Here is a 23,620-nt window from a genome sequence, read left to right as displayed (position 1 = left end):
GCTGTGGGGCCTCTTGTATTAATCTCTTTCAGTGTGTAATAAGTGAATTAGTGGGATGTAGAAGATGATGTATGACGAAGGCTGGTCTGTCTAAAACCTGCTGTAAATCCACATGCCACAGCCTCTTAATAATGTGGCCAGAGACCTTGCGGCATCATTCTTCACTGTAGCCATCGACGACCTGAGACCAATAAATCTCTCAGAGTATGACGGCGCTCTGAGTTCGCTGTTAAGTCATTTGTTCTGAAATGCTTTGTAAAATGCCCCAGTTCATTTTAAAGGACTGTTGAACACAACGCCAGCTACATAGTATACTGAGCAAGACAAATAATAACATAAAATAAAAAAATAAGGTTTTCCTCCTGAAAATGCAGCAGCATGTGAAAGTAATGCTCCACGTGCAGCCATTTGCATACACATTTCCTCAAATGTAGGAATGTTTTGCAATTTTTTAATAATTGCTCTTCTAAAAGACAGTTAATTAAGTTCATAAAGTGGAACATAACATTAGCATTAGTTCAACTGTGACTGTTGGCATCCTCCTCGGTGTTTTTAGTCAAACATTGAAATAAGGCTCAATAAATTAGTTTTCCATAACCGATAACATCTTGCCTTATTCAATGCAAGAGGAATTTCTTTAGATATTTCTTGTATCTCCGAGTGAGACCTCCTGCTGAAGCCACACAGTACAATCAATTACATTCAGGAAATTATGAAGTAATTAGAATTTATTTTGCAGTTTCTACAAATCCAAGTGTCGCTCAGCTTGCTTGTGTGTGCTGTGTCCTTTAACACTTCCCATACGTCAGATGCCTTCCAAACCTCCAGTCTCCAACCCCCCACCGCAACAGCTGGCGTCTCAGCGAGGGCCCTAACGTTACACTGCCACCCCAGTCTTTCAGTGCGGATCAAGTATTGTGGTGTCAGGGGCCCCTAATGGCCCTCACAGAAAAATGCACACAGTAGACCCAAATACAAGCATGTAATATGTCCCGCTAAACAATGATGAATAGAAGTGTGGAAACTTGGGAACAGTACAGGTAAACATGATGCTTTTTTTCACATGTAGGGTATTAGTTATAAGTTATACATATCAATATTGGATGTTAGTAACAACTCAAATATTTAAACATAAAAAAGTTAATTATGACTCCAATTTGTGCACAGCCACAATAACAACAAATAACTTGCATGCATTCATTTTGCCATTTAAAAAAGTCACTGTGCGTATAATCTACATCACTTTCTCTCTGGCCTAAACAACCGACTGGCTTCAATTTGTTCCACAATAAGGTTGAAAAGCATTATGCTCCTGACCATTTCAAAATCAAAAGTTAGCTGGTGTAGCTATTGAGCAATATTGGTTTGCTCCGCAGTCTAAATGAAAACCAAGACGCTTATTGAGTAACATTCAAAGCCACAGGCCACCTTTGGCTGTTTTATTGAAAACATCTGAACACAAAAAAAAAGAAATAAGAACAATAATAGGTCACATATTTTTAAAATAACTTTCTATTTGATTAAAGCAGATTGAGTTATAGGTCACAGGGTGTCACCCTTTTGATATATTCCCAATAATTATCCTCCCTGCTCTCAATTTTAGGGAATGAACTTTCAGTGTTTGCATCCACTCAGCCTGTAAAATATGCTGAAGAGCTGGATTTGTCTTTCACGTCAAAAAGACGTGAAGGATCTAAAGTGACCTGTGGTGAACTTCAGCGCTGTGTTTTTGCTGCCTGTCAGACTCTGTAGGACCCAGCGGAAAAGTGCTCCAACCGGAGGGAGCCGGAGCAAGAGAGAGGGAGAGAAAGCCGAGTGGAGAGAAGACGCTCTCAGATCAGTCAGTGGCTTCATGGAGTTATGTACCTCTGATCCGCCGCCATGGATTGCAATCCGCGATCACTCCTTCTAATTTTACCTCTTTTGTTGTCCTGCGTTATTCCTGCGTTTCCTATCATCTACCCCCCCAATGAAGGTAAGTGAACTCTGTCTGCGGACGCGAGTGTCAATGTGTGTGTGTGTGTGTGTGTGTGTGTGTGCGCGCGTGTGCGAATGGTGTGCTACGGCACACATCGCGAGCAGTGCTGTGCGCTCACCGCGGACTTGCTACTGTCCAAATTATTATAGGGATAACAATAACAAGGTGATATAAAGTGCTTAGAGATGACACCGGGGATCACGTAGAGCCAGACTATGAGCACTAACATACCATATTTAGACACTAAACTTAAAAGTCTATCCAAACAAGGCAGACAATACAGCCTAATTTCGGATATTCTCGCGGACGGGGGGTTAACAGTTATTTAAATGTGGACGAGTGAACCGAGAGATGGCGAGACGGCTCCCAAAGCGCCCATCGCGGAGTTAGTATGGGGCGAAGAGATGTTAATAAACTCCGGTGTCTGTGTTTCCGTTAGAGGTTCATGTTGATCTGTGTTATCCAAAACACCATTTGGAGCGGACGCCCCGTGTTACGCGTGCAGTCTCGCCGATTTAAAGGCAATAAATAGAAGATGAGCACAATCGCATTGTGCGTAAAAACGCGGATGTCTGTTTTTATGGCTCTGACCTGAATACATCCAAAAGACGACTTGACTTGAGGGCTGCTATGTCTATCTTATGGAGTCATGTAATGACTGTTTGTGAAATTATAGTTAAACCCAACGTTTAATTAAACCGGCGAAACCTCACGATTTAATTTCCCTTATTTCCAGTGGAAGATTCGGCCACTTCTTTGGCGATAATAAGCATGTGGTCATATTTTGAGAGCCGGCAGAATAAAACTGACCGGTCCACTTCCAGCAGTCTCTTCTTTAAACATGACTGTGGTGGAATCAAACGAATCAGTCTCCTTCTTTACTTGCACATTTTCGAAACTTCCTTTCTTTGTTTGTTCAAAAAACATTACCAGTTCCACGTCCTGTAAATACGTGTCATCGTTAAAGTGTTTTGTAGCGGGATCAAAGTAAAAAACGAACGGCACGTGCGTGCTCTGAGTTCTGTAAAGGTTAAAACTGCCCACAGGGAGGGTCAAGTACATTTGGGTGAAGATTTGGGTCAAACTGTCTAAAGGGACTAAGCTCACAATTACAGTTATCCCCTGTAAGAAATACAACGAATAAATAAAAAACTGTACATGTCAATGAATAGATAGTTCATTTATTCACGACTGCTGCTTCACGTGAAGATATCAACATAGGTTTGAGTGATTTAAACCGTAATACCAATAAAGTAATTAATTGAATCGGAATGAGCCTTTAGTGGGAGTAATCTACTCCGCGGTAATTAAATGTTCAGAGAAGAGAAGTGGTGAAGGCACAGAAGCGTGTTCCCGATCCTTTCCCTACAGTTCCACGATTACTGTGAGAAAGTAACTCATCCAGTGGTGTTGTTCTCTAGGTCAGAACAGCAGTCCTCAATCTAACAGAAACACTCTAAAGGGAAAGTTGCCCGGAACATAGAGAACCCAAATCCACCATCGATTGTGCTGTTTCCGATGAGTTTATTTATAACACACTAGTGAGGACCCCTGCAACTGCATTGGCCGATAACTAGCCTACTGAAGCTTGTTTAATCTTCATATTTAAAAAAAACATTCTTAAATGTATATATTTCTTTGTCGGACACAGTTCTATGACAAGTTTTTTAACCGAAAATCTAAATGTGTCTTCTGAACGAAAGTGATAGTTGTATAGGCTAATCATGCGATAACAAAAGGTACCCAATTGATTACAGTTTCGTCGTTTTGTGCGCCACGTCGTGTGTCTTGCCATCCTGCTGTCTGCTTAGGTGTTACTGCTTAGAGATGGCAAGGTTTCATGTATCACATGGAATCATGAGTGGACGAATTGGAAAGCTGGATTTTTTTTTTTTTTTTTGAAAATCAGTAAAAATGACGGTGTCAAGGTCAAGTACCGTAGGCCTGCAGCAAATCTGTGAACTGCTTTTTCCCCGAGAAACTTTTGTTTTCAACAGATATAATACTGGAGATTTAAGGAGCTTATGAGGTTTAAAGTTGATGGGCATTTAGCAGCACTGGGGGGGGAGAAAGAAAACCATACAAAAGAGACATCACCCTGATAAAATATACAATATGTTGATTGTGTGTGTGTGTGTGTGTGTGTGTGATAAAGAGAGGGAGGGAAAGAGAGAGAGAGTGTTACAAGTTTAAAAAAGAGGGAGGACAGACAGAGAGAGAGAGAGAGAGAGAGAGAGGGGGAGAGAGAGGGAGAGAGAGAGAGAACCTCAAAGTGCTAAGTTTCAATATGTGAAACTAATCGGGCAATTAAATTCACCTTTCCAAGACGTAAATCTGCCAGAGAGGGTCAGTATCGAGCTGCTCCGTCTCCATATTGCAGCCTATAGAAATTCATACAGACTGCTAAATTTGAACGCATAACAGGGTACAACACACCTAAAATGAGTACAGAGCTGCTCCCCTCGTCCGATTGAAATGTTTAAGCAAACGGATCGTCTTGCCTTCTAAATCTGATCATGCTCCTCTTTCCAGCCTCTGACACAGGTCCTATCTTAAATACAGGGGAGAGGTGGAGCAGATAGTGACACCATCATGAAGTTCGAAACTCACGGACCTGCACCGCATTTTACCTCCTGGAATTAATTTAAGGAGAGGACACTAGCTTCCACCGTCGGGGCGTATAGGCTAAGCCCGATTTGAGACTGATTCACTCGTTTTAAAAGTCACTAAACGTGCCAGAAAGCACGTGTCTTCCTTTTAAATGATATTCATGTTTAGAATTAGAAGCGATGACAAACCTGACGAATCACGAAACCCTGGCCAGTGTTTACATGTGTAAAGAATAAAGTTACACTGGCTTGTATTTTCATGCCGGCAGGCTGCTGCTGATCAGATCTGAAAACGCGCAGCAGATTATGAAAGCGCCCCCAGAGTTAACAAAGGATGCCTGTTTGTAAACTTCGATAAAATCGATAGTCATAAAAGGATCAGTCGTAAATTCGTCGACATATGTTTGTAGCTTATATTACATCGATATCAGTATACAAGGAAATTAATTAAATATTATTTTGCCAATTTAAAGACTCTATGGGACTTTTCATAGACTTAATGGAAATTAATTAATTAATTACAGAATAAGTAAAGACAAATATATTTTCATGCAAAACAAACCTGAACTGTAAACTGGATCATGGGAAACGTATTATTTCCTTCCCCATTTATAAGGAAACCAGAGGTCTGGTTATTTTTCGTGTAATGGTCCCATCTCAGCACTGTGCCTCCACCATATAGCTTTCAGGAACAGCATTCACTCTGTGGCTTTCATCAGGTCGTCGTGGTCGTGTATGAAACTTCGGGGAAAAGTTGAGGGAAATTCAGAGGAAGTCCCGGAGAATATCATTTGTGGCGCGGATTCACTAGAACTTTGCCCGGAAATAACATATCAGATATTGTTTGAAAATATATATATATGTATATTTTTCCATATTTAATCGAAAAAATAATAAAACGTTGTTGGTTGCCCTGCTGTGGTGCAGCGTGTCCCTTTTTGCGTGGCTGCGTGGTGTGATGTTGGTGTGCTGCAGGGCGTCGGGAGGCCTCGGGTATTTTTAGCCGGCGGTAGGGAGGCTCGGCCCGCAGAGCCCGGCGTTGCAGTCCCGCTGGGACAGATGGGCGTTTGTGAGCGATGGTACCTTTCAGAGGTGCTGGAAATATGCTTACACATGACCCTCCTTTAAAAATACACCCCCTTTCTCTAAACATATTGAAGGACTATGTGTGCGTTGGCCAAACATTGAGCTGTAGATGGAGAGTGTCATCTTCAGTTCAACAGCATGTGTTTCAGACTTCAGATTGAGATACAAAAAAAAAAAAAAAATAGGTTTGTGTGTCTTTCTTGGTGTTTATGTGTTCTGGCTTATATTTAAAGAGATATCAGATCATACAGTATGTGTGCAGGGGTGCCATGCCTTTATGTGAGCATTTGAGGCTACATGTTTCTGTGTACAACAGACATATGTAAGGCAGATGGTATATGGATAGAAGAAAGAAAGAAAGAAAGAAAGAAAGAAAGAGAGTAATGGGGGCAGAAGGGTTGGGCAAGCAGCAGCAACATCAGACAGAGCGACTCTGCACTTGAATAATTCATAATGGGAGGTGAATACTTCACCCTTTAGCACAGACACAAGTCGCCTTGCTTTGCCTGCACTGCGGCCTGCCAACCTTTACATGCACAGAGCCAGGCTGCAAAGACAAAGCCCTCCCCGCTGTGTTTACAACTAGATGGGCGATATTGCTCACACGTGTTCAACTTTTCTCTTCTTTTCCATTCTTGAGTGGAGGGACTTAGTCCAGATGGAGGGGTCTTGCTTTACTGATCAAGCCATGTGTTGATTCTACGCCAGCGTCTCTGACTGACATTTTCTTCTTCCGCCTATCCAACATTTTAATTGTGTCTGTGGCTGAGGATTGCATTTCACATCTGCTGTGAATCGGTTTTCACATCATCATATTTGGCTGGAAGTGAGGGGCTATTGGATCCGAGTGTGTGCTAGAGGGTGATGGTTAACTTAAGCTGTTAAATTATGAGAACGTAGACATCAAAATGGGCCCCCTGTAGATCTTTGCTCCAATGTTTCATGTTAATATTTCAACATATGCTATGCCGAGCGATAGTAGGTCACTGGCAAGTGAAAAAATAAGAGAATTACATTGCTGCGTGACACGTTTCGAATTGTGTTTGCTTGTTAGGTTTACTGGCTTGATGATACAGCAAACACCCATCCACCCCCCCCCCCCCCCCCCATTCATGCATTCCCAGTCTATGAAACGTCTGTTTCGTCAGGGTCCATTTTTGTGTGTGGGTGTTAGATGGTGGCCGTTTATATATTGATTCACCTGTTTCTACCTCTGTGATGTTTTGCTCCCTCCCGGACAGGCTGGCTCAGTTTGCTATTAATACTCCTAGTTCCCGTTCAGAGGCACTCCCTGATGGGGCAGGGGCTATATGCTTGGCTGACGCTAGCTTGCTAACCGACCGAGTGTGTGTGTGTGTGTGTGTTTGTGTGAGAGAGGGCAGTGAGAGTGAGAAAGACTGTTTGTGTACGCTCTTATTTCGTGCATCTTTGGAGTACGCATGTGCAGGAAAATGTGTTTTGGTGAGCATCTGAAAGAGTGCATACATAGAGTAGGCGTTCTATTACGTTTTAGTACAAATACATGTGTTTCATGGTGTGTGTTTACTCCTCTAGTTTCTTGGGTGAGGTGCATTTCTTGGTGCGACTTTGTCTTTTTCGTATAGCTGTGCACAGTGCTAGTGTTTATGCATGCATTTGTGAGAATGTGTGTGTATGTATGTGTGTGGGTGCTGATTTCCCCAGCCAAGTGCAGCTGGAGGGGGCTTTTTCCTCCTGCGATATGAGAGCCGTCTAATTTTCTGCTCTCAAATTCCCCCGCTTGGCCCAATTTGAGTGGTGGGCTCGGCTCGTTGAGAAATGTAAATTGGAAGCAATGGCCCTGGATGCTGAGCTGCTATTATCTGACATGAACAGATAGCTTCATTAGACTCTAATAGGAATGTGTCTACTGCCACTCAAATGGCTGAGTGGCTTAGCATGGCTTCAGCTCAGGTGAGCCTCAATTCAGTCGATTTTCAAACCTAGTATTTGATAATAATGTGTGTGTGCGTGTGTGTATGTGTGTGTGTGTCTTCCTTTCTCCTCTGCTTTCCCTTTCAGGCTCTTTATTATGCCACACTGGCTGATAGTTATCAGACTCGCCTGAAGAAAATGATGATTTCCATCTCAACCTTTATTCTAGTGTGAAACAACAATTAGTTCATGGAGCGGCAAAATCCCTTTTCTCTGCATATTTAGCTCATGCTGCTTGTGAACTGAAGTAGTTTTCACAGTACCACGGCAGTCCTTCCTGACCCACAAATACTCTCTTTGGCTGTCTTCGGAGATGTGTACACTCTTGCCTACTGAAGCCTTGAATGGGAGAGTACAGGGAGATTGTATTCCTCATATTTTCACAGTGAATAGAGCTACAGCTGCAGGGCCTGACTGCACTACTGCTGCTTCACTTAGTTGTGTATGCGTGCGCTCGCTTGGGTAAGTGTGTGTCTGTCTGTGTGTGTGTGTGTGTGTAAGTGGGCACTTGTTTGTGTGTGTTGAGCTGTGGAATGATTTCCTCTCTGGATGAGCAAGAGGCTGAGTCAGTTCCAGGTTCAAACTTAAAAGAAGAGACCATCAGAACGGTGGAACTTTATAGTTCTACCATCTGTTTAAAGCTGATTATTCATCCCTCACTTTCTCATGCAGGTCGCTGAGTATGCATGTTACTAATCACAGTGAATTACTTTTTTTGGACGACTACATATAAACTTTACTGTTCTTTTAAAGATTCATACCCAAAGCAGGCTTTGATTTTTAGCAAGCAAACAATGTTAGCAAGCAGAGTCAGTTTGAACATTCTTCTTAAGATGAGTCTTGTTAACAATGGTTGTATCACTATTTGTCAAACTTCCACCCACTAGGTTTATCTGTTAATCGCACGTTAAATTAGGGCATCATATTCATTTTCTCTGGTCTCTGGGAAACAGAATGAAAAGGAATAAAAGTTAAACTCATGTAACAAATTGATATGTATATTGCCAACTTATTTTCCTCAGTTTTATTGTAGCCACTTAAATAGTTTATGTTATTTCATTTGAGGTGGAAGTACTCACAAGCTGTGTTTAGCTATTGTCCCTTTGATTGACCCAAACAGAATCTGGTGCCAAAACGCAGCGACGGTTTGAAGTGGGGAATCCACGGAGCACAAGGCTGCCTTCACATTCCCCACTTCATATGTCATGGTACATTCTGACAGTTGTGCTCGATGACAATAATTCACACCGCTGCCATGTGTACATACTAAGAATAGTATAGCTGGAGTGGCTCATTTCTATGTTAGAGTTGGTTTAGGCCTAAAGGGTCGCTAAATAGAATCTGTTCATGTGTGCACCAAAGTGACCTGCACTTTGCAGTGCGTACTGATTTAGTCTGAGGAGGTGTGGAATAGAAGGGCCATAGGCGACCATCATGTCATGACACCAAGCACCATGAGTACTAACACTGCTGCTTTGGGACCATAACGTTCACCATATGAAACCCAAACCCTTGACTTGCACCTTCACACTAATGGAGCTCCTTGTCTGATATGTCATATTCCATCTATTAGACACAGATTTGCTTCTCTGCATCTTAGTTTCTGTTTGATATGAATACATTATTGGCAGTACACACAAAAAATACAATAATGTATTATATTATATTATATTATATTCACTGAGGCCAATTGCATTTCTGACCACCTCTGAAACTCTAAATCTAAATGCGGATTGCATCAGCATTTAGATTTGATGCAGTTTTACTTCCAATCACCGTGTGTGTGTGTGTGTGTGTCTGTGTGTGGCTAAGTAGAACGGGGGTTATGGGTCAAAAGCGTGAGACCTGTTGTGTTTTGTTATGTTGTATCTATTACAGTTCAATATCTCCTCAGGATATCTGTGTTGTTGCCAGTTTTGCCCGGCCAACTTCTGCTTTGATGCTTTACACAGCGAGACAAGAAAGCCGACTCTCTCTGTTGGTCAGCGTAGGATATGTGTGTGTGTGTGTGTGTGTGTGTGTGTGTGTGTGTGTCTGTGTGTGTGTGGCAGCTGAGTAAATAAAGTCATGATCAGTGCTGGAGGTTGGTGATCCCTCCTGTGGGATTATATGAAGGCTAATTGGGGCTAACAAGGACTAGACACTCATATGTTCTCTTTGTTTTCCCTCTCTCTTTCTCTTCCTCACCACAGTCAACCTGTTAGACTCTAAAGCAAGCCAAGGGGAGTTAGGATGGATTTCCTACCCAACGCATGGGGTGAGTATCCTCTATCTCTACATTTACCTACATCATGTCTCCATATGCTTACATTTGGGGGGCAGATCCATCAACATGAACTGTGTGTTGGATTGAACCCCACACCACATGAAATCAGGATTTTCAAACTCCTGTGGTTCTCACTATGCCATGTTGACCCAATGAGCCAAGTGCAGATTAACCCACTTCTCTTTAGACGTTTTTCTGCCCATTCTTCGTCTCTCGGGTTAAAGGTTAAGCATTCGGAGCTTGCCATATGGTCAAGATGCTTATGGGAAAATGTACTGTGTGGGTGTTTTTGTGTATTTGTGTGTGCATGTGTTTAAAGAAAGATTAAGGCATTAAAGGATTTTAGGTTTTAGACACTAAGGCATCCACACGAGATAGCCGATAAGCCCCTTTTTTAGTAAATATTACATCAACAACATTTTACTGCATGTTAACATCGTAATTCCATTGTGAAGATTTCACTTGTTAATCCATTTGTTCTCAATTGAAAACACGCACCAACCCATTCTGTCTGTCACACATGCTTTAATACTGTTCCTAGTCCCTTAACACACATTTTAAAAATCTGTGAGTGTTATCCCTCAATAAATACAAAAAAGGAAACTCTGAAATTCCTAATCAAAGTTCTCACTTCTGGATTTGGGCTTTGTTGTGTTACTTTCAACCACAATATAGCAAACATTTTAAATTATTTGGTTATTTTTTCCGAAATTCTATAACTTTTTTCTCCCACAACAAAACAATATGATTACACGTGGGAACCGTACAGCTTTCAGTTCCATACTTTTGGGAAAAAAAATAAATAAATTCTCAGCAGCCTCATCTATCAGCCTCTCTCTGCTACCAAAGTCCCTCCAGTGGGCTCCCGCTTAGTGTTTATTTGTGTAGCTAGTTAGACTACTGTGCCTCGGGGCTGGCCCAATGACACACACACACACATACGCACGCACACACACTTCCTCGTTTTTTCTTTATTAAGTGTTGGAATTACTCCTTGGCAGTGGCTTAAGGTAATCCAGTCATTTGTTCCGTGGAGCTGCCAAACCTTGTTTCCCTCGGCCATATACACTGCTGGCACCTTAAAAAACAGTTTCAGTTTCTTCATGATGTTGAACGACAGGCTTCAGAACAATTGCGTGACCATGTCAAGGGATAGAGTGATGTTGTGCTGATAGAAGTTATTAGAGTGTAGGAAAATGCTTACCGATATCGGAGATCTGATCCAGCACGGGACGTTGGAGTGTGTGACAGAGGATATGCAGTGTGCGCAGCGAGCTCTGCTTTATTTCACGTTATTTGCTTTGAACGAGTTCAGACGAAAAGCGTGTGGTTTTACGGTTCATAAAAATGCTGCAGGACTGGAACCCAATGTCATTCTTAAATGAGAATGTCTCCAGAGAGAAAAAACGAGGGTATAGGAGAGGATCAAATAGAGGGAGAGAGACAGAGAGATACAAAGGGAAGGGAGGAAGAAAGAGAGAGAAGAGGAGAGAGGGGAGGACAGGAAAGGGTGAGAGAGAGACAGGGAGAGAGAGAGAGATATTGCTGATGATCAAGTCCTCAAGGTGAATCATCTGTAATTACTCACGTCATCCACTGACTGCGCTCTGATAAGCAGCCTGCCCTGGGAGACTGCTGTTCACAAATGATTTCTCATAATGTGGCAGTGGCACTGAGCCCTCGCACACACGCACACACACACGCACACACACACACACACACACACACACACACACACACACACACACACAAACACTCACATTGATGGAGAGGCCATGGCTATTGGCCTACCGAGACACACCGTGCTCCGGTCAGAACAAATTAAGAGCTTAGCCTCCCCAGGATGTTCACTCCAGAGCCACCGGCTAGACTGACAAGTGTGTGTGTGTGTGTGTGTGTTTTTGGAGTGCGTGTGATCCAGATATACTGTTATCTGTCTGGGAGGCAGGCTGATTGCGGAGCAGTGTCCAGGGGGCTTAGCCCTTCATAAGACTAAAGAGTGTTAAAGATTACATTCTTGTGTGCTTTGAAAGCATTCTTCAGCAACAAACACCCCAGACACTGGCTGTGCGTACAAAATAGAAATAATGGGCACATTCAAAGTAAAGTCCATTTTTCATAGGAACCAGCAGGGGATACAACGGCATTGATGTTTTTGCTTAGCTCCTTTTAGTTACAATGTGCAGTTTGATTTGTTAAAGTGAAATGTTGAAATGTTAAAATATGTTTTGCTTGAATAAGAACAAGTTTATGTCAGATTTTACACAGCACATGGTTCCTCATGGGGACATCAGTATCCAATAAATAAAGATGAACTATAACAAAAAAAAATAGAAAGCGTGTTGCATGCACAGTGACATGTTTTTACATGTTTAGGCTCATACTCTGCAGGACTGTGTGAGTGGTTAAAAAGCTACTAACAATGGCATTGACTGAGCTTTTGTATTGCAATAAAAATGCTTGACATACGTATATAGAAAAAAAGCCAGCAGTCACAGTGTGTGAGCTCTGCATTATGCTGTCAGGAATAATGAGACATATTTAACTCACACGGACTCATTCACATCTCACATTCTCAATTCTCAGGTCTGGAAGAGGACGGGGGAATGCACAGTATAATGGCATGGCTTTTTATATTTCGGACTAGGTTCACCCCTTCAGTCAGCCAGCTCACATACTGTCATACTGCTGTTTCAACTTCTTTAGTCACCCAAGAGCTCTTAAAGCCCCCCATGCACTGCTACTGCCACCCCATCTGCAAAATCAGCCTGACCAGCATAAAACGCTCCCCCTGCCCCCCAGAAAGAGAGAGAGAGAGAGAGAGTAAAGAGGACAGCCCATTCACAAACGGAGATTAGCAGTGAGGGCAGGGGACCAGAGAGGAGGAAGAGGAAGAGGATGAAGTATAGAATTGTGTCAGTAGTTACAAGTAAACAGCACGACAACATATTCAAAATGATATCAAATCCACCCGTTGGTACACGAAATGCGTTAATATTCCCCACAACAACAAAAGACATTTTGGAACTCAGCATAAATAAAAAGCACAAAAAAACATCAAACTAACAAAATACTATGAATCTTTTGCAGATGTGGTAATTATTTCCAGCTTCTTTCAGCAATTGTTGCTGGTGTGTCCTCGAGCAAAGTATGAACAAGGATTAGTAAGGCGAGGCTCGGAGCTGTTCACAAACATGAAGAGGAGAGTGTATGACGCGTGTGTTCAGGTTTCCCTTCAGACCGGCTGATGAAATGTCCTCTGACTGATATGCTGCAGTTGTTGTGTCTGTGACCCCACTGGCCTCTATGGAGCCCAAGAGCTCTGCACTTGTTGTGGAGCTTCAGTTTTAAGATTTACCCTCTGCAGCTGTAGCAGTATAATAGAGAGTCGTAGATACACTTTACCTGAACTCTGCTTCTTCCAATGATTTTTTTTTTTTGTATTATAAATGGCCATCACAGTCTTCCTTCTTGGTATTAATGCATTGTTACCCTATACTGGTCCATAAACTCCCATTGACCTGCGTTTCTTTGAAGTGGGCGAACTGGCGTGCTGACTGGGTGACTTTGAGACGTGCCTGTTGCCGTAGTTGTAATGTCAAGAGCAGATCAAGTTACCACACTCCATTTTACTGTTCCTTTAGCTGCTTCACCTACCTACAGCACAGATCAGACCAACCAGGGGCGAGATCACACCAAACTGTGCCCCGACTGACCATCAGGGGTAGGAGTCAAAGGTCACGAGGACTGGTGTAGGGTGCTAGTGTTGTTATATATCAATTAGAGGGCAGGGAGGGGGGGGTATGCCCCCCTGGAGAGAAACAAGGAGGTGGCTGCTCACTTTACAGGACCTTTATTTATCCTGGTTGACACAAACAGTTCCACACATTCACAGTGGGAGTTGCCTCTGGGGGCGAGACGTAGTCGTACAATTTTGTCGAATTGACCAACGTTCTTTAACTCTCGTGTCTGTTGCTGGTTGTTTCTTCATGCTGGGTGCTTTGTGTACAAGTGAGTACTCTCCTAACTAATGCTTTTCTGGATCTGGATAATTATGGAGAGAACTATGGAGACACTCTATATTTATTTCCTCACTCCCTCTTCCTCCTTGTCAGCTGAAGGACAGAAAACAACCCTTTGCTAACAAACCAAGCGATGTGATCCAAGGTTGTTCATTCTCATGATGTAAAGCTTGGGAATGGGGAAGAGGATACCTACATGTCAGAGACGCTATTCTTCAGAGTGAAATCCTCACATCATAGCGGAGGTCTCATTTATTTTGGCAGAGACTTGCTCAAGTCAAGTCATCTATTCTGGAATAGGATATAGCGCCGCTAAGAAACGCATGCACGCATACGTACAGACGCATAGACACACCTGGGTTTGATTTTGGGCAAACTTCAGACCCCTCCCAAAGACAGCTTTAAAGCAGAGAGCAATCACTTGCAGTCACTTTAGATTTAGCCCAGTTTGCATCATATTGGTGGACATGAAAGTACATAAAGGGGATAAGACGTAAATCCTGCAGCTCTCACAGACATCTGTTTACAAAGACTGAGAATTATGCACACACACACACACACACACACATGCAGAAACACAAATGCAGCGAGAGAGAGAAGCGAGTGGAACAAAGTTCATGTTCACAACACACACACTTGCTAGCTCAATACAATACTCGATACAGGCATATGTACAGTACTGCACAAACATTGTGACCTCCACCCTCAGGCCACTTGTTCCGTTAGAAAAACCAATTTTTGCGAGAGTAGCTTACTTTTCAGGGTAACGGAAAATCAAATGTGGCACAATGAAATGCAGCAATAATATTCACAATAAGTGGAGAAGCTCTTGAATCAGATGAGATGGTGAGATAGCTGCAATCCAGAGTATGTACTTAATTCTGCTCAATTTACATTTGCCCCATCCTCTTAGCTTATCACATAGAGGTAGAGAGAAAGGCACAGAGCCAGTCCTCCAATACTGCACATGCTGTGTGCTCATATATTGGAAAATAAACTGCATTCTTTTTCAGCTATAACATTGAATGTTTTACATTTTTTTACATGGCCATGTTGTGGTTTGCCACTGTGTTGAAACTATAAGCAACAACTTGTAATCTTATAGAATAGAATAGAATGGTCAGAGAGGCAAAGATGTACAAACAACCCTGTCTTCCAGAAATTACATTTAATTAGTATAAATGCAATTTCTCGGAGACAGAGTTGTGATTATGAACACCTTCATTAGACACATGGCTTTTTTCCCTGTATTTGTGGATAATTTAAATCTGTCTTATTTCTATATTGAGTATTTCTAGCAGGTAATATTTTTAACCAACAGAAGTGAAGCATCACATCTGCACAAACAAGTTTGATTCTCAGTTTGGCTGCTTTGAATCCTAGCAGAAAGACATTGTTGAACTCTGGCAGAAAGTATGTATTTATATAAAGCCGAAGCAGATTAGGATGCTTTGTTTGCATTACTTTCATGTAAGTACATTGTCTTATCAAACATAATGTCAACATAGTCACTAATCATAGCGGCAGCTCTTGTCTTCCCTCTGCCTTCTGTTTTGTCTCTCATCAAATCTTTGTTGCATGTCATCACATCATTATTTCTACATATATTTGAAGTCAATCTGTTAAACTCGAGAGCAAAGTGAGGCGAAGTGTTAAGTTTAGCTTCCCCTCTTAATATTTAGCCCCACTCAGTAATGTCTACTTTGCCTGTTATTGTTAGATATATAGAGAGCTTGGACTGCACTAAGATGGATGAGGTGACACCAAGGAAAGCATGACGGGGGAGACTAAACACCAATGGAATCTATCCCCTCAAGTTTCCTCTCACTCTATCTCTCCCTCCCTCTTCCTATTGCTTATTTTCAGCTCTATCTTTTTACTTTCTCTACCTTTCCCTTCATTATTCTCTCTCTCTCTCTCTCTCTCTCTCTCTCTCTCTCTCTCTCTCTCTCTCTCTTTCTCTCTCTCAGGGGTGTTTCATTAACTTTACTCTGAGATGAAAAGCAAGTGGCCACCCTTCAGCCTAAGAGCTCCTTGACCACCAACCACTCATAGATATGCCGCACACCAAACCATGTAATAGAGAACCTCGACTTTCTTAGCTCGTCATTAATTCCTGTGTTCAGGCTGAAAGCACCTGCTGTGTCCGCCTGCTACGGGACTTTAAACACTTCACATGAGCCTTATGTGAATGTATATGTGTGTGTGTGGGTTTATGTGTCCAGTAATGCTTGTGTGAAAGGAGCGATAATTCAGTTTCCACTTACCCAGAAAGCGTCTCTCTCTCTCTCTCTCTCTCTCTCTCTCTCTCTCTCTCTCTCTCTCACTCACTCTCTGAAGAAAGCACTGCTCATTCAGGCATACATCCATTGAAAAAAGTTGAAAAAGCATCAATTTACACATTTAGGCCCATTCGTTCTAATGACTGTCATTTTAACCACAATGAGCCCAGTGTTTCAGGTGTTTGCCCATTCATCATCGCTCCGATTCAGTGTTGATTGGCCTGGACAGCGAAGCCAAAGCGCATGATCAATGAGTCTTCCCGCTGTGTTGAATTCAAAAGGAATGACCCCGCTTTCTTTTTCTCCTCTCCTCTCATTGCTTTCTCCCAGTGGAGGGAAAATGTAAGATAGACACGAACGTCCCTGGTATACACTCACATCTGTCTGTACTTCGTAGCTTCTTTTTGTTTCATAGTGGATTCAGCACGTTTCCTTCAGTAACCGTAGCTCTGTGATGCAAATAACCAGCAGCTTGAAAGTCCTCATTTGTAGAGAAAAAAAAAACATGTTAGTAAAAGGGTGGAAAGAAACACTATCGGATTTTGCTAATATTTAACAACAATTAAAGCAGCTTCACACAAATGTATTTATTTTGAGACAGGAAATCACACTTCATGGTTTTTCTCAGAGGTATTTTCACAGTGCTCTGGAAATTTGGCTCAGGCAGCAAGTTTGCTTTTAATTAATTTTAGTAATTTACAAGAGATCTGGTAGTGTGATTTTTCACCCTTAAGTGTTTATTAGATGCTTAGTATTCAGCAAGAGTGAATCTGAATCTAAATAATTAATCTGCAAATGCTTACAGGGTGGAGATAACTTTTTTTTCTCTCTGCTACCTACCCCTCCTTCCCTCTATCCTCTTACTTCTCTGCTCCAAATCTGCTCCAAATTCCCTCTTTCCTACCCCGTCCTCTTCAACTTTCCTCCAATGTTTTGCAAACCCTATTTTTCCTCTACTTGCTCTCTGTCTCCCTTATTCTTCCTCTTATCTTCACATCTTTTTTACTTTATCTTTTTCATAACTTTCTTCATTTTACCTTTCCTTATCTGCTTCCTCCACCACCCCTCCTCTTCTTTTAACCTTAAATATTCCCCCTTTTTTCTCTTGCATGTGATTCTCTCTCTCTTGTTTGTTGCTCCTTCTTCTCTACCGCTGCTTCTCTCTTCCACCTCTTCTCCTCTCCATCTTTTTCAGTGGGAGGAGATCAGTGGGGTGGATGAGCACTACACTCCCATCAGGACCTTCCAGGTCTGCAACGTGATGGAGTACAGCCAGAACAACTGGCTGCGCACCAACTGGATCCCTCGCCAGTCGGCCCAGAAGATCTACGTGGAGCTGAAGTTCACCCTGAGGGACTGCAACTCCATCCCGCTGGTCTTGGGCACCTGCAAGGAGACCTTCAACCTCCTGTACCAGGAGACAGACGACGACCAGGGAAGCCACTTCAGAGAACACCTGTATACTAAGATTGACACTATCGCCGCTGATGAAAGTTTCACCCAAATGGACCTCGGAGATCGCATTCTCAAGCTTAACACTGAGGTGCGCGAGGTGGGTCCCATGACCAAGAAGGGCTTCTACCTGGCATTCCAGGACGTGGGCGCCTGCGTAGCTTTAGTTTCAGTGAGGGTTTACTTTAAGAAGTGCCCTCACACTGTGAGGAATCTGGCGTCTTTCCCTGATACGGTGCCCATGGACTCCCAGTCACTGGTGGAGGTCAAAGGCTCATGTGTCAATCACTCCAAAGAGGAGGAGCCTCCGCGAATGTACTGCAGCACAGAGGGGGAGTGGCTCGTACCTATTGGGAAGTGTCTATGTAACCCAGGGTACGAGGAGAGAAGCAAGACCTGCCAAAGTAAGACAGCTTCTTTTTTTTCATTTTTCTTCATGTGTTTTACTCCTCAGTTCTCGCATACTCCCTTTAGTTGTCCTTTTTTCTGTCCTTGTTTAAATTACTGTGTGATACAATGCAAAGTTTCCCAAGGCTGCAAAGTGTCTGATGAGAAGACCGTCACACTTAATATCTGTCAGCCCAGAACTTTTAATGTCTGGTTCCCAACTTTTGTGTATACCCGTGTGTGTGTGTGTGTGTGTGTGTGTGTGTGTGCACTCTGTATATGGGATACCTTCAAAAGAATCCGACAGTGTCGCTGGACAGTTGTTCGTGTGCTTTTCCATGCGTGTGTGATGCGTTATCCAGGTCTTTGAGCTACATGGTGCAGCGTGCATTAGTTCAATAGCAATCTTCTGTGTGACACATCATTAGCTATGGGAAGATCTTAACCAGAGTACCAGGGATGGGACTGATAACCCAGAAGAAAGGAGTGGGCTGGAGTGGATGGTGAACAATAGAATAGCTGCGGCGATGGTTGTGGGTGTTGGTGGAGTCATGAATGGGTAGACATTGGAGCCTGGAGATACTCGATCTCACCCCAAAGTCTGTTGTCGCCTTGGAGGTGGTTGCAAAAGCCAAAAAGTATATTACATCTGGTTGCCTGGCTTTGCCTTTCATTTTCAAACCGTCTGCGACATCATCATCACACATGCTTTTCAGCGATATTTATTTTGAGTTGTAGCCAGTTGGGTATTGGAAAGAATCAAATTGTCTCAGTGATAGAAGTTACTGAAGATTTTTTTTGGCTCTTGGTGCTAGAGAACAGACTTCTCTGTGAAACACTCATTACCTGAGGGTTCTACCAACAGATAGGGCTGTTTCCCAGAGAACCTTTTTATTGCTTGTATACTTGTTCTTCGACTTTCCTTGTTCCTCTTAATTTCACTTAATGCACCTCCACTACTTAGATATTACATAAATATCCCTTTGAGATAAAGCAACCAGTGGGTTCAAAGGTTAAGTGTCACAATGGGCCTTTCATCATACCACATAACATCCCAGTGTGATTAAAACTCACTGTGTAATGGGTTATAATAAGTCTCCCAAAAGTATGTTTATTTTGGCTTTATCTTTATAAAGGGGTTCATGAACACAGACATAACATAACTAGATAACTTAGCAAAATTGTATTTCCTGAATGTGGCTTCTGCGGCCAGTGTAACAGCTTTCTTCAATTACAGTTGCAGTACTTCATCAGTGTTACTCTGCAGCAAGATGTTTTGCATTTGATTCAAATGTGAAAGCACATGATCTATTTAAATACCACAGTACCTAATGTACAATTACAATAGAAGTGGGAAATACTTACTTACGTCATCCTCCACTGATATCCGTCTGTATATTTTGTTCATGGATATGAAATGGATATGTATATTGCCATGAATCCCCACCTTCTCTTTGTGTGCTCCTCTTTTCTCAGTTTGTGCGAGCTCCTCACTCTGGAAGCCAGATGCAGCATCTATTTGGAAGCAGCCACTTTCTTCATGCGCTGCACTGCAGCTGTTCCACAATGGGTTTAAAGTTCAAAAAGAGTATGAAGTTGGAGGAAAAAAAGCAGTTTGTCTTTCGTTCTCTTAGTTCTGTAGCTGGCCCTAAATGCTCCTATGTTCATCAACTCTGTCCTCTCCAGGGCCATGCCCAGTGTTAATTAAAGATCAAAGGCAGTCTCCCAGGTCAAGCCCCTGCTGTCAGGGCCAAGGGAAGCGCTTTTTCTGGGGTTGTTGACTGCAGACGAGCCGGTCTCACTGTCCAGATGCGAGGAGGAACTTTGTTGCAGCTGTCGGATAAGAACCTTAGATGTGCAAAATGTAAACATCAAATCTGTGCCATTTACTTTTCAGCCTTATTTTCTCCTTAATATAGAGGTGTTGAACACCGTAAAAGTCATTAGAATAGCTCTTAATTGGAAATTTCCCATGTCTACAGGCCATTTGAAAATCTTTATCCAATTGATATTGATAACTTAAAGGGAAAATCTTGCTATAGCATTTCATACAAAATGTTTGCACCTTTAATCCACCAGTTTAGCCTTCGCGCTGAAATTTGAAAAGGACAAAAAATGTAGATATAAGAATAGGATAATATGTAGACAAATGGCAGACCCCTGTCCCCCTTCGTATCACCCTCCTTTTACTTCCTGTCTCTCTGTGAATTGTGTGAATGTTTGGATGTATTTGACAATCTCTTATTAGTTTCAGAGAGGTCTAATGGACTCTAATAAGGTCTTATGTTACCCTGGAGTGGGACAGCTGCACCAACAGGCCCCCACAGCCCCCGCGTGCAGCCGTCAGGGGCCCCAGCGCACTGCTCGCTCTCCAGGCCCTCTGTGTTAACAGATAGATGAGTGCATGCGGGTTAGGTCACCGTACAGAGAGATAGCAAGAACGATGAAAACATATTTACAGTGGGAAAGGAAAAGGAAATTCAGCTAAGACCACAACATGAATAATCTAGTAATTACTGTAAACACGCAGGCTGTCAGGTGACAGCAGCTGAGTAGATTTAAGACCCAGAGTTTGGATTGGGTGTTGTTGGCTCTGACTGTTCCAAATCAGATATGGATAGAGCACCTTCACTGAATATTTCATGCTTTGTTTTCTTTGACCGAACGCCTCGTAGCAGCATCTTCTGTTTACCTATGTCTCTGCTCTATGAGTGAGTGTATGTGTGTGTGTGTGTGTGTGTCAATGAGTGAGAGAGGAAGCGAGAGAGAGGAGGAGAGCAGTTGCCTTTGTTTACGCAGACTCCGAAGTGTGTTTAAGGGCTTTAATAGAATACACTCTAGTATTAGACTGTCATTATCTTGCTGGCTGTGTGTGTGTGTGTGTGTGTGTGTGTGTGTGTGTGTGTGAATAGCCAGAAATGGTTGTGAAAGCAAGGGTGTTTTTTCAGTGGCGCCTTCAAAAGAACACACACATTCTGTCTGGCTTTGGCAATGGGACACTGTGTGCGAGCTGCCGTTATGAGAGTGTGTGTGCATGTATGCGTGTGTGTGTGGCTGATGGCTGCGCATACATATTTCACAGGATTCAGTGTGTATTGCTGTGAGCATATTTTGATATTTCATCATCCTTATTAGAGCAGATGTCATCAGATCTTTTGTCAGGGTGAAACTCCGTGAGTGGATATGACGTTTTTTCAGACTGTACGAGGTGAATGGACGCGTCAGTCATCGTCTGGATTACTGTGTGTTTTGTGAGCGGGCTTCGGCCTTTCCATAGAGAATGTGAGGCCAGATTTAATCTCGCTAAGTCAGTCTTTCATCTGTCATTAGAACAGACCGGAGCAGGTGAACTAACTCCTATCTACCATCAGTGTGAAATTCCTGCAACCCTAATTTGATCCTAAAACAGCAAACGGATGTCTGTCTGTCGAGTTTGAGTGTGTGTGAGTGTGTGTTGCAAATGCACGCAGCTGTTCTGCTGTATGCTGCGTAGAGACCCAGGTTTACATTCTTACTGGATTTATCAAGACACACAATCCCCAAACTTGCCAGCACCATAATGCTTATTATAATTTCACATATACAGCAAATCCATATACACAGACACAGGGACATGAGTCTGAGTTGCTGGTTTTAGATGGAATACTTACCATCTCTTATTATAAGTCGAAGAACATGTTATTTTGCCAAGTTTCAAGGCACTATAAAGTAAAGATTTCTTTGATTCCTAGGAGACCATTTTGCACTAATGATACATGTTCTGAAATTATTTATTTTTTATGACAAATAGCAAGGCCTTTCTCTCCTTGTTTACTTCCTTTCCTTCTTTCCTTTCTCTCTCTCTCTCTCTCTCTCTCCGCTCACCCCTGTGGCTGATGGTCTTGGCCGTCGGTTCAAAGCCCACCGTCCATCTCATGTCGAATGTTTTATATCACTCTTCACTCTCTAGCTTAAGTGATTTAGCTGCTGTCCTCATGCACAGACATGCTTTCCTTTCAAGCAGACACATTATACATCTTCCATTGGCTTTGCAACGCAAACCTGACTGGACCAGACCTGACTGGACCAGAATTATTCAGCATCAAAGCTGTATTCAGCTTCAACGAGTCGCATGACTTGCTGTGATGTTATTGGTGTAGCTGGGACTGAGTTTCTATCTTTATTGCATCTGATTGTTTTGGGTCGAGGCAAAATGGTGGAAATCCAGTACAGCTGGTGAGGAAACTTCATTTCTCTTTAGCTTGCACAAAGGAACCCACATACTTTCAGGAGAGATCAGACCACACTAGAGCTACAATGCTAGTAAATAATGAACTTAAATTCAATAAGTACTGAGACAGCGGTCTCCAAAAATATGCTAGTGTTGCTTTTATTTGCTAAAGATGCTGTTGTAAGATTGTTTTGGAGTCTCTCTGCCCCCTAGTGTTCATAAATCCCTTAATGCGACTTAGATTAACTGTTTATTAGAAAAGACTCTGAAGCTATCAGATTTCTGATCCCATGAATTTTACAGTTATACCCATTGTTGTTCTAAGGAATGGAACGGTGGGATTCAAATGATTGTGTGTGTCAAAATATATGGCGTTCTTTCTTGAGACAAATACAACTCAATGGTAAATATGTTGGCTTCGATTTCTGCTTCACATATTTTTTGATCAAATAGCCATTCAGGCAGAAGAGATCCAGCAGCGCTGTAGGATCCCGATGGTTATTGTTAAATGTTCCTTGTTATTCTTCTTATTACCCACATTGTTTTTTGTTCTGTGTTTTTTGTATATTTGTTCTGCCAGACTGTTGAGGCTGAGTGCTGTGAATTCATGGAGCGATTGGCTCTCCTCTGGTCCCTTGGCAGAACTCTGTTTGTTTGTGTTGGCCATTATACAACCGCCCGACTCTCCACAAGAACATGTCAGTTCTACACACACACTCACACACAATACCACATCCCCTAAATTACAATGACAGTATTTCTAATCCAGCAACAGGGTAATATGCATCACGTATTCTTTTCTCGTCTTCTTTTGTTTCCAAATATGTTTTTGCAGAATTACTGTATATTTGTTTCTCTGTGTGCATTGTAGCCTTTCTTTATTCAGTTCACAGAGTTTCTCTGAGCCATTGTTCCTGTTGGGTGTTCAGCTTCTTATTGAGGGGCGCCTCCATCGTTGTTGTTGAGAACCAGTGTTACTCATACACACATTTTCAAAGCCCAATCCAGGCAATCACATCAGTTCATGCCGTCCTCTGTGTGTGTGTGTGTTTGTATGGATGACGTATTATACTGTAGATGCTGCTCTAACACTACTGTTCCATTGCATCAGTCTTCTCCTCTCTTGTCAGTTTAGCTTAGTGTGGAGGCCTTCTCTGCTGCAGCCTTTTGGCTGTGCACTGCCTGGCGTGTTGCCTTTTTGGAGCTGAAAATGAGAGGAGTGTCTAGAAGAAAGTACAAGGCCTGGATTGAGTGCTCCAGTGAGAAAGATCTTGAATTATGATGTTAACACTACATCATACAACATTTGCTGAATGTAAAAGAAGAGCAGAGAGAGAGAGAGAGAGAGAGAGAGAGAGAGAGAGAGAGAGAGAGA

At 42.4% G+C, this 23,620-nt stretch overlaps 1 protein-coding gene across 7 annotated transcripts in view; it reads left to right on the top strand.

Moving 5' to 3' along the window:
- Positions 1-1,790: 1,790 nt before the first annotated feature.
- epha3 (eph receptor A3) overlaps positions 1,791-23,620 on the top strand; it is an 88,099-nt gene continuing 66,269 nt past the window's right edge. For 4 of the 7 annotated variants that reach the window (XM_031858614.1, XM_031858613.1, XM_031858618.1 and 1 more), the window contains exons 1-4: positions 1,791-1,975; positions 9,819-9,883; positions 16,527-16,538; positions 17,392-18,052. In XM_031858614.1, the coding sequence (XP_031714474.1) occupies positions 1,882-1,975; positions 9,819-9,883; positions 16,527-16,538; positions 17,392-18,052 (832 nt within the window). In that variant the 5' untranslated portion in view covers positions 1,791-1,881. The remainder of the gene's footprint in view (positions 1,976-9,818; positions 9,884-16,526; positions 16,539-17,391; positions 18,053-23,620) is intronic. The other 3 variants (XM_031858616.1, XM_031858615.1, XM_031858619.1) reach the window with 1 other exon arrangement.

Source organism: Anarrhichthys ocellatus, unplaced genomic scaffold, assembly GCF_004355925.1.
Source record: "Anarrhichthys ocellatus isolate YVR2014 unplaced genomic scaffold, GSC_Weel_1.0 scaffold20, whole genome shotgun sequence".
Lineage (NCBI taxonomy): Eukaryota > Metazoa > Chordata > Actinopteri > Perciformes > Anarhichadidae > Anarrhichthys > Anarrhichthys ocellatus.
Note: the sequence above shows the minus strand (reverse complement) of the source record. Positions and strands in the feature narration are given on the sequence as shown.